Below are 11895 nucleotides of genomic sequence, written 5' to 3' on the forward strand. Positions count from 1 at the left end.
CAGGTTTACCCTAAAGGTTTCCCTAGCCACAGATTTTGGAACATCTTACTCTATGCAAAACTGACGTTAGAATAGCTTCTATGAGCAGCTTCATCCTACTCACTATTTATAGGTCACATGACCCCCATCAGCCCATGGCACTGTAACAAATGCTTTTACGCAAGGTCACACCAGACTAGAAACTCAATCAAAAATAAAGAATTTCTGATTTTTTTTTTTGCACATGAGCACACACTACACATGGTGGGAAAAGTACCCGATTGTCATACTTGAGTAACAATAAAGATACCTTAATAGAAAATGACTCAAGAAAAAGGGAGTCACCCAGTAAAATACTACTTGAGTAAAAGTACTTGGTTTTAAATATACTTAACTATCAAAAGTAAATGTAATTACTAAAAAATACTTAAGTATCAAAAGTAAAAATAGTATAAATAATTTCAAATGTGGGGATAGCCAGGGGCACACTCCAACATCCAGACTTCATTTACAAACGAAGCATTTGTGTGTAGTGAGTCCGCCAGATCAGAAGCAGTGGAGATGACCTGGGATGTTCTCTTGATAAGTGAGTGAATTGGACCATTTTCCTGGCCTGCTAAGCATTCAATTGGTAAATAGTACTTTGGGTGTCAGGGAAAATGTATGGAGTATTCAGTAAATTATTTTCTTTAGGAATGTAGTGATGTAAATGTCGTCAAAAATATAAATAGCAAAGTACAGATACCAAAAAAAAGACTTTACTTTTTTTCACATTTTGGTACGTTACAGCCTAATTATAAAATGGATTCAATTAATGTTTTTCTGCATCAATCTACACACAATACCCCATAACGACAAAGTGAAAACAGGTTTAAATAAATAAGGTATTTGTTTAGAAAAAACAATATTATTTACATAAGTATTCAGACCCTTTGCTATGAGACTTGAAATCGAGCTCAGGAGCATCCTGTTTCCATTGATCATCTTCGAGATGTTTATGTGGTAAATACAATTGATTGGACATGATTTAGAAAGGCACACACCTGTCTATATAAGGTCCCAGAGTTGACAGTGAATGTCAGAGCAAAAACCAAACCCCAAGGTCGAAGGAATTGTCCGTAGAGCCCAGAGACATGAGTGTCCAAGGCACAGATCTCGGAAATGGTACAAAGAAAACATCTGCAGCATTGAAGGTCCTCAAGATCAGAGGCCTCCATCATTCTTAAATACACGAAGTCTGGAACCAGCAAGACTCTTCTTAGAGCTGGCCACCCAGCCAAACTGAGCAATTAGGGGAGAAGAGCCTTGGTCAGGGAGGTGACCAAGAACCCGAGGGTAACTCTGACAGAGCTCCAGAGTTCCTCTGTGGAGATGGGAGAACCTTCCAGGACAACCATCTCTGCAGCACTCCACCAATCAGGACTTTATGGTAGAGTGGCCAGACGGAAGCCACACCTCAGTAAAAGGCACATGACATCCTGCTTAGTTTGCCAAAATGTACATAAAAGACTCCCTGGTCTGATGAAACAAAGATTGAACTCTTTGGCCTGAATGCCAATCTTCACAGTGCTCAGGACCTCAGAGTGGGGCGAAGGTTCCCCTTCCAACAGGACGACGACCCTAAGCACACAGCCAAGACAATGCAGGTGTGGCTAAGGGACAAGTCTCTTAATGTCCTTGAGTGGCCCAGCTAGAGCCAAGACTTGAACCCGATTGAACATCTCTGGAGAGACCTGAAAATAGCTGTGCAGCGATGCTCCCCATCCAACCTGACAGAGCTTGAGAGAATCTTCAGAGAAGAATGGGAGAAACTCTAAAAATACAGCTGTGCCAAGCCTATAGCATCATACCCAAGCATACTGTAATCGCTGCCAAAGGTGCTTCAACATAGTACTTACTAAATGGTCTAAATAGTTATGTAACTATGATATCAGTTTATATTTTTAATACATTTGTAAAAATGTCTAAAAACCTGTTGTTGCTTTGTCATTATGGGGTATTGTGTACAGATGAGGGGGGGAAACTATTTAATCCATTTTAAAATAAGGCTGTAACATAACAAAATGTGGAAAAAGTCAAGGGGGTCTGAATACTTTCAGAATGCACTGTATGTCCCCCATACTCAACTGGCGGACCTCAGACCGGATCCAGAACGGGGTCAGTAAGACCCCTGGTTCCATATAAACACACATAAGACATGGAAGAATGCATAGAACTGCAGGAAAGTAGCTTTAAAACAGCAAAACAAATCTCTCCCCAATGCAAAATGTGTAGAATTGCGGGAAATTAGCTTTAAAACGGCAACATTTTCTCTCCGATAGCAAGATGGGTGTGAACAGTTTGGGGTCGCATATGGGTTTCGAGGGGGGCTTTGTTAATACGCCAATAAATTACATTATCCATCCGGACCTTTGCCACCTAGGACATTTGTGTGTTACCAGACCTTCTCAAATTGTACTTGAGTACCCCTGGTCTGTCATGGAAAGAACTATGTTTTATATACTCAATGTATTTTCTTAGACTAGTAGATTTACACCTATGGAGATAAGGAACTGAGTTGGCCTGATATCTGCAGTTATCCTAGATAGGTTTTGTAAACACTGCTCAGTCGGGCAGGCCTGGACTTTAACCATTGCTTTAGGTGGTTGGGAAAGAAAATCAATGCAGCCTCAGAGAAGCCACCAAGTTAGCTTGGCCACGAGGAAACTATCAATAAAGAGTTACATCCTAAGAACCTCACATGTAAATGTACTCTGCTACTGCACCAGCAATTTATAATTAATTTCAATGTTGTGAATGTTGTCTGGGAGTCCATGAATTTAAATAACCAATTCTTGAAAAAAATAGAGGTAAAATATATATTCTCCCCATGAGCATAATTAAGATTGAAGCAGAGAGCAGGGAAATGGTCATGGAGGGATCTAATGACCTTCCTTTGACTAAAGGTGCATCCTTGAGTGACATCAGATTAAGTGGCAAATTGAGAGGTTTAGTACCTTGGCAACTTAGATTTTTAAGCACTGCGATTTCATTGTTCACTTAATGGTGTGATATTAATCTGATCAACATTCCTATTGGTACCTCTCTTAATACTCTGGTAGGAAGGACATTCTGTTAAATCTATTGAGAATATAAGTTAAATGGAAGCTCAATTAAATGGGACAAGGTGTCTCTGAGGACCTGCTTTGATCTCAGCAAATCTCTACCATATAAATAACTGTCAAATTAATTATGCATGCAGACTGGGATAGCAGTCCACTAATTCACTAGATTTGACTATCCCCGCAGGCTCTCATTTTGGTCACAATTTACTCCCTTTACACAGATGCTCCACATATCCAGTTTAATTTTAGCTTAAAAAAACAATGGCATTCTTGCTATTAAAAATGCAAATAATAAAACACTTGAACAATTATGTATGGGAAAAAAGGCACCACAGTCATTTTATCAGATTACATACTGAGGGTATTTCAGAGGGTATACTGTATACTCTAAATCAATGCCTTGGATAGAGAAAATTCCAAACCCAACATACTTTTTTTTTATTTGGAACAGTCCGATAAAACAGGCAATATGAAGAAATAGTCCATAAAGATAATTTTTAAAAGGCTTTCTTTTTCTTAAAGTCAGGATGCAAAAAAAGAGAAGAGTAACAATATAATAATAATAATAATAATGTCACTGTAATCGAAGGTAGCTCTTGCAGAGTTCATGGTCCCTAATGTCACCCCAGCCCCCGTTCTTCACATGGGGCGCCACCCCCCCTGCCCCATTAGCTGGCAGTCTCTTAGTGATCAGCAAGTTCTTGGGGAACAGCTGATTACTGCTACTCTGAAGGATGTTCTCTATCTTGGACTTTTGGCTGGACGGCATGCACACAGACTTCTTGTGGTGCATTCCGCAGTCCCCGGCATGGAAGACACGGGGCGCCTCGCTCACCATGACCTTCCAGTAGGAGGGCAAACAGGTCACGGTCAGGTGCTGCAAGGACCAATCCCAGTTGTAGTCGTCGTAGGTGCAGAAGGAATCAGTGCATTGGAGGAGCTTCTGGTAGGTCTCCCTGTTCAGAGCCATGCCCATGTTGTGCTCGGTGGACTTCCAGGCTTTCACCTCCACCTTGTTGGATTTGCTAGCGTAGCTGATGTGGCCATAGCTCCCCAGAGACAGGATGTCACAGTCTGGGCAATTCTCCCTCTTTAGGATCGACATCAGCTTGAGGAGGTGGAGGAAGTCCGGGGAGAGGAAGTGGTCCTCCTCTATAAGTAGCACCAAGCCCCGGTGGTCCTTCAGCGCCCGGACCCTATCCCACACAAAGTGCAGCTTCCACCACCAGTGGTGCTTGGTCTGGGAGAACTTGGCCTCGCGGTAGTGGCCGAATGAGTCAGGGTACTCTGCATTGATGCAACCCAGCTTTAAGGCGTCCATTTTGGAAATGTCTCTGGGGCAGTCCCTGGGGTCGTGGCCAGGGAACTCCTGGGGGTACAGCTGGATGCTGAAGGGGAAGAAGATCTGGAGGACCTGGCAGAAGTCAACCGAGGCCACCACTTGGTTGAGCTCGGGGGACCAGAAGTCATGGCTGAAGATGAGCAGGATGCTCTCCACGCCCCGGGCCTTCCTCAGACTCTCCACCAGCAGCCTCAGGTAGTCAGGTCTGTTGTGTACCTGTACCACCACCACCAGATCATCCTTCTTCCTCACTGCTCTGAACCTCTCCTCGTGCCTCACCGTTTGGTCAAAGTTGAGCTGGAACACGATGGCACGGTAGACGAGGGTCGTGTTGTCCACATCCGGTTTGACCGTTTTCTCCTTCTCCAGTTGTTTTTCGGAGCGATTCTCCAGCTGCGTATCGTTGGCAGGTGCTACAGGTGCGATTGGTGGTACGATGGGTATCCGACTGACTGCAGGTGTGGCCTGTGGCTGTGGATGCACCTGACTACTGCTGCTTCTCCTCGCCCCATCAGCCTCTTTGGGGACCACGACTCCACTGCTCTTCTTCTGCTTCCCACTGGTCCAGAAGGCTAAGCCACACACCACCACCACCAGCGTCAGTATCACCACCTGGACATAAGATACAAATCAAATCATGTCCCATGCCCGGTTTTGCACTCTATCCTTCCCTCTTTTGGCGTTATTTTACTATTGTTGCCAATTGCATTGTTGTTTCTATTTTTGTTTTTGAAGATAAACTTACTCTATGTAACAGAGTTCATATGAGCGTACATGAGTTAATATCTTATTCAATTGATCCAGTAGGTCCTGTTTCTTCAGCTGAACTAAATACACCACAATAAGATTGTCTATGACTGTTTTTTCGAATAATGTGTTTTGTTTGTGCCATTTTAAACATGCCCAGTACAGAAACATGCAGCACATACACATGACTTGGGACTCGTTGTGTATTGTACCTTCCTCTTGTAGATTCGGAATCTCATGATAGGCTGTCTCCCCTTGGGCAGGGCGAGGGAGTTGATTGTTGAAAAACACAGGTTTGCAATTTCAAATGGTACTGCTGTGTTTGGCGGCCAGGCAGGGAGGCAGGCAGGCTTGGAAAACAATGGCTTCAAATTGTGTTTGTTGCTAACGCCTGTTGCTGGTTGCTAGAGCCAACTTTTGGAATGTAAACATGGGTTTTTGTCAAATATCAGTGATGCCAGGGGAGTGTTCCATAAGGCATGTTGGTCACTAAGAGGCTGCAGGTAAGGGGTGTGCATGGAACCCACTGGAAGACAAAGAGAAAAAAATGAAAGTAATTGTAGTATTTTTTATTGTGTGTATTAAACCAGCTTCCTTTACTAAATGCAACCCACATACATCATGTCAATAATAAAACACAGCTGTTTTATTGGAGTACATAGATCTTTTCAGGTGAACAAAACAATTTGTTTTATGACAAAAGATTAGACAACCATCTGCAAAACGCATCACAGACAACACACTGACAGAAAATATTCCACAAAAGCATTCAGAACGTATTCAGACCCGTTGACCTTTTCCATATTTTGTTAAGTTACAGCCTTATTCTAAAATTCATTAAAAAAAATCTAATTATTCTACACACAATACAACATGATGACAATTTGTATTTTATTTTTAAATATCACATTTACATAAGTATTCAGACCCTTTAATCAGTACTTTTTTGAAGGACCTTTGGCAGCGATTACAGCCTCGTGTCTTCTTGGGTATGAAGCTACAAGCTTGGCACACCTGTATTTGGGGAGTTTCTCCCATTCTCCTCTGCAGATCCTCTCAAGCTCTGTCAGGTTGGATGGGGAGTGTTGCTGCACAGCAATTTTCAGGTCTCTCCAGAGATGTTCAATCAGGTTCTGGTCCAGGCTCTGGTTGGGCCACTCAAGAACATTCAGACCTATCCCGAAGCCACTCCTGCGTTGTCTTGGGTGTGTGCTTAAGGTTGTTGTCCTGTTGGAAGGTAAAACCTTCACACCCAGTCTGTGGTCCTGAGCGCTCTGGAGCAGGTATCCATCAAGGATCTCTCTGTTATTTGCTCCGTTTATCTTTTCCTCGTTACTGACTAGTCTCCCAGACCCTGCCGCTGAAAAACATCCCCACAGCAATGATGCTTCCACCATTATGATTCACTGTGAGGATGGCGCCTGGTTTCCTCCAGACGTGACACTTGGCAATCAGAATATTTTTTCTCATGGTTGGATAGTCCTTTAGGTGCCTTTTGGTTAACTCCAAGCGAGCGGTTATGTGCAGCCTCCTTTTACTGAGGAGTGGCTTCCGTCTGGCCACTACCATTAAGGCCTAATTGGCCAGAGAGCTGCAGAGATGGTTGTCTTTGTGGAAGGTTCTCCCATCTCCACAGAGCTACAGTGCCATGCGAAAGTATTCGGCCCCCTTGAACTTTGCGACCTTTTGCCACATTTCAGGCTTCAAACATAAAGATATAAAACTGTATTTTTTTGTGAAGAATCAACAACAAGTGGGACACAATCATGAAGTGGAACAACATTTATTGGATATTTCAAATCAAAAACTGAAAAATTGGGCGTGCAAAATTATTCAGCCCCTTTAGTGCAGCAAACTCTCTCCAGAAGTTCAGTGAGGATCTCTGAATGATCCAATGTTGACCTAAATGACTAATGATGATAAATACAATCCACCTGTGTGTAAACAAGTCTCCGTATAAATGCACCTGCACTGTGATAGTCTCAGAGGTCCGTTAAAAGCACAGAGAGCATCATGAAGAACAAGGAACACACCAAGCAGGTCCGAGATACTGTTGTGAAGATGTTTAAAGCCGGATTTGGATACAAAAAGATTTCCCAAGCTTTAAACATCCCAAGGAGCACTGTGCAAGCGATAATATTGAAATGGAAGGAGTATCAGACCACTGCAAATCTACCAAGACCTGGCCGTCCCTCTAAACCTTCAGCTCATACAAGGAGAAGACTGATCAGAGATGCAGCCAAGAGGCCCATGATCACTCTGGATGAACTGCAGAGATCTACAGCTGAGGTGGGAGACTCTGTCCATAGGACAACAATCAGTCGTATATTGCACAAATCTGGCCTTTATGGAAGAGTGGCAAGAAGAAAGCCATTTCTTAAAGATATCCATAAAAAGTGTCGTTTAAAGTTCGCCACAAGCCACCTGGGAGACACACCAAACATGTGGAAGAAGGTGCTCTGGTCAGATGAAACCAAAATTGAACTTTTTGGCAACAATGCAAAACGTTATGTTTGGCGTAAAAGCAACACAGCTCATCACCCTGAACACACCATCCCCACTGTCAAACATGGTGGTGGCAGCATCATGGTTTGGGCCTGCTTTTCTTCAGCAGGGACAGGGAAGATGGTTAAAATTGATGGGAAGATGGATGGAGCCAAATACAGGACCATTCTGGAAGAAAATCTGATGGAGTCTGCAAAAGACCTGAGACTGGGATGGAGATTTGTCTTCCAACAAGACAATGATCCAAAACATAAAGCAAAATCTACAATGGAATGGTTCAAAAATAAACATATCCAGGTGTTAGAATGGCCAAGTCAAAGTCCAGACCTGAATCCAATCGAGAATCTGTGGAAAGAACTGAAAACTGCTGTTCACAAATGCTCTCCATCCAACCTCACTGAGCTCGAGCTGTTTTGCAAGGAGGAATGGGAAAAATTTCAGTCTCTCGATGTGCAAAACTGATAGAGACATACCCCAAGCGACTTACAGCTGTAATCGCAGCAAAAGGTGGCGCTACAAAGTATTAACTTAAGGGGGCTGAATCATTTTGGACACCCAATTTTTCAGTTTTTGATTTGAAATATATATATATAAAAAGTTTGAAATATCCAATAAATGTCGTTCCACTTCACGATTGTGTCCAACTTGTTGTTGATTCTTCACAAACAAATACAGTTTTATATCTTTATGTTTGAAGCCTGAAATGTGGCAAAAGGTCGCAAAGTTCAAGGGAGCCGAATACTTTCGCAAGGCACTGTATATTACAGTGACCATCGGGTTCTTGATTACCTCCCTGACAAAGGCTCTTAAGGTTTTTTTGTTTTTTATACATTTGCAAAAAAATCTAAAAAACTGTTTTCCCTTTGTCATTATGGGGAAAAACATTCTAAAATTGATTCAAATAAGGCTGTAATGTAACAAATGTGGAAAAAGTCCAGGGTCTGAATACTTCCCGAATGCACTGTATATCTCAATCTGTAGGATAAATGATTGTCGTTTAGGGGTCATACTTTGTCTTCACAAAGTATCTGCCAGTCATCATGATTTAGCTATAATCTTAATTTAGACATAGGAGCCTTACCATATCATCCCGAGCTCCACTTCAACATTCTATGATTAGTTCTCTATTCTCATTTGCTCAGCATCGTTTCTTTCTGAGTTGCCCTCGCTGATTTGTACTGCCCAGAGGCACTGTCACAATCAATACACAAATCAAGAGCGTTTGCACTGGATCACAGACTACCTTGCCTAAAACACATCAACGATATTCGTTTTTTTTTTGCGGTGTACATTACACGCTTGTCAGGCTGACGTTCACTAGTAAGTCAGCATGACAGGCGTGTAATGTACACCGTAAAAAAAAAATTCTGTCAACAAACAGTCAACAAGCTGTAGAGCTAAGCTAACCACCACCTATCGTTTCAAAACTAGAACCGTATGTTGATACATGTTAATGTAAAAATAAAAAAAATCTCCTTCCCATGGCATCCGTTGCGGGATATATGGGTTACCTAACCAAATCTAGTTCATGCAAATTATGCTATCTTCATTCTAGCTATCGTCTTGGTAGCCAAGAACTGGCGCGCAGGGACATTTACGTCAAACCACCAACCCCATTTCGCTCGAAACTTATGCGGTGTAGGTCTGCATCATACACAACTACCAGAAAGCTATATTTGGTAGCTTAAACATTGTTTACCAAGTGTTACGGTAGCTAGGTGGCAATATAAATTAGGCTCGTAAAAGCTAACTGGTGCGAGCGTATCATATTTACAAACAAGCACTCCAGTTGCGCCTCAATTCATGACCAAAACAGACTGTCGCAACAAGCTTCAATCGTGGAAAAACTGCGTTTTTATATTTACCTAAAATGGTAGTCGTATTATGCAGCGTTCTCAGACGGAATTAACAGTGCGATGACATGAGATATTCATTCTCCTCCATCACTTCCCTCCTCTCCTCTCCTGCTCCCAATTTCTGATCAAAATTACCACATTAACCGGCTAGCTAGCTAGCTAACGCTGGCACAAAATACCAAACCACTGCCTACCTCTGGCTCCCACAATGCATTACTCCGGAGGTGGGGCTCACGAGACATAAAAATGATATTATTGGCTGTGCTACAATGTTGCATTGAATTGACAGCATCGGGTGGAACTGAACCATTTAACTGTAGGATTATAAACAATGCAACGACATGGAGATCTCTGTAAATACAATATTGCATGTATGTAGTTGGTATGCTATTTCTTAAGAATTTGTCATGTTTGAACAATAGATTTACAAAGTCATATTTAAATCAAATCGTAATTGGTCGCATGCGCCAAATACAACAGGTGTAGACTTACCGTGAAGTGCTTGTTAACAAGTCCTTAACCAACAATGCAGTTCAAGAAAGAGCTAATTAATATTTACCAAATAAACTAAAGTAAAAAGTAACAGATTAAAATGACTAACTAGGGATACCGGTACCGAGTCAATGTGCGGGGGTACAGGTTAGTCGAGGTAATTTGTACATGTAGGTAGGGGTAAAGTGGCTATGCATAGATAATAAACAGCGAGTGGCAGCAGTGTCAAAACAAATGGAGAGGGGGTAATGTAAATAGACCCGGTGGCCGTTTGATTAATTGTTCAGCAGTCTTATGGCTTGGGGTAGAAGCTGCTAATGAGCATTTCGGTCCTAGACTTGGCGCTCCGGTACCGCTTGCAGTGCGGTAGCAGAGAGAACAGTCTATGACTTGGGTGACTGAAGTCTTTGAAAATTTGTTGGCTTTCCTTTGACACTGCCGGTTATATACAGTTGAAGCCGGAAGTTTACATACACCTTAGCCAAATACATTTAAAATCAGTTTTTCACAATTCCAGACATTTAATCCTAGTAAAAATGTCCTGTCTTAGGTCAGTTAGGATCACCGCTTTATTTTAAGAATGTGAAAAGTCAGAATAATAGTAGAGATTTATTTCAGCTTTTATTTCTTTCATCACATGCCCATTGGGTCAGAAGTTTACATACACTCAATTCGTATTTGGTTCCATTGCCTTTAAATTGTTTAACTTGGGTCAAACATTTCAGGTAGCCTCCCACAAGCTTCCCACAAAGAGTTGGGTGAATTTTGTCCCATTCCTCCTGACAGAGCTGGTGTAACTTTCCCTCCAAACATAATGTTGGTCATTATGGCCAAACAGTTCTATTTTTGTTTCATCAGACCAGAGGACATTTCTCCAAAAAGTTTGATCTTTGTCCCCATGTGCAGTTACAAACCGTAGTCTGGCTTTTTTATAGCGGTTTTGGAGCAGTGGCTTCTTCCTTGCTGAGTGGCCTTTCAGGTTATGGCGATATAAGACTCGTTTTACTGTGTATATAAATAATTTTGTACTTGTTTCCTCCAGCATCTTCACAATGTCCTCTGGGATTGATTTACACTTTTCACACCGAAGTATGTTCATCTTTAGGAGACAGAACGCGTCTCCTTCCTGAGTGGCATGACTGCTGCGTGGTCCCATGGTGTTTATACTTGCATACTATTGTTTGTACAGATGAACGTGGTACCTTCAGGCATTTGGAAATTGCTCCCAAGGATGAACCAGACCCAAGGATGAACCTGAACCAGACTGATTTCTTTTGATTTTCCCATGATGTCAAGCAAAGCGGCATTGAGTTTAAAGGTAGGCCTTGAAATACCTCCACAGGTACACCTCCAATTGACTCAAATTATGTCAATTAGCCTATCAGAAGCTTCTCAAGTCATGAAATTATTTTCGGGAATTTTCCAAGCTGTTTCAGGCACAGTCAACTTAGTGTATTTAAACGTCTGACCTACTGGAATTGTGGTAGAGTGAATTATAAGTGAAATAATCTGTCTGTAAACAATTGTTGGAAAAAATGACTTGTGTCATGCACAAAGTATATGTTCTAACTGACTTGCCAAAACTATAGTTTGTTAACAAGAAATTTATGGAGTGGTTGAAAAATGAGTTTTAATGACTCCAACCTAAGTGTATGTAAACTTCCGACTTCTACTGTAGGTCCTGGGTGGCAGGAAGCTTGGCCTCAGTGATGTACTGGGTCGTACGCACTACCCTTGTCTGTGTTCACAGTTTGTTGGATTTGTTTTTCTTATTAAATGATACCTGCACATCGGCCTCCCGGGTGGCACAGTGGTGTAGGGTGCTGTACTGCAGCGCCAGCTGTGCCACCAGAGACTCTGGGTTCGCGCC

General features: G+C 42.2%; 1 protein-coding gene across 2 annotated transcripts; it reads right to left on the bottom strand.

The window, feature by feature from the left end:
* Nucleotides 1-3307: 3307 nt before the first annotated feature.
* On the bottom strand, nucleotides 3308-9736 carry LOC123990971 (alpha-1,6-mannosyl-glycoprotein 2-beta-N-acetylglucosaminyltransferase-like). 2 transcript variants are annotated; one of them, XM_046292037.1, is made up of 4 exons: nucleotides 9543-9736; nucleotides 8759-8868; nucleotides 5385-5698; nucleotides 3308-5037 (listed from the first exon to the last, which is right to left on the bottom strand). In XM_046292037.1, exons 3-4 carry the CDS (start codon nucleotides 5409-5411, stop codon nucleotides 3658-3660), a joined length of 1407 nt encoding a protein of 468 aa, XP_046147993.1. In that variant the 5' UTR covers nucleotides 5412-5698; nucleotides 8759-8868; nucleotides 9543-9736; the 3' UTR covers nucleotides 3308-3657. The 2 variants fall into 2 exon arrangements, with proteins under 2 accessions (XP_046147993.1, XP_046147992.1); XM_046292036.1 differs by lacking the exon at nucleotides 8759-8868.
* Between the last annotated feature and the right edge of the window lie 2159 nt (nucleotides 9737-11895).

The sequence above is a fragment of the Oncorhynchus gorbuscha genome, linkage group LG12 (assembly GCF_021184085.1).
Source record: "Oncorhynchus gorbuscha isolate QuinsamMale2020 ecotype Even-year linkage group LG12, OgorEven_v1.0, whole genome shotgun sequence".
Taxonomy (NCBI): domain Eukaryota; kingdom Metazoa; phylum Chordata; class Actinopteri; order Salmoniformes; family Salmonidae; genus Oncorhynchus; species Oncorhynchus gorbuscha.

Excerpts from the sequence above, each read along its gene's own strand:
- LOC123990971 (XM_046292036.1), bottom strand. The coding sequence starts at position 5,411 with ATGAGATTCCGAATCTACAAGAGGAAG. Across the intron at positions 5,038-5,384 it reads TCCGAATCTACAAGAGGAAG|GTGGTGATACTGACGCTGGT; the intron begins GTACAATACACA and ends TCTTATGTCCAG.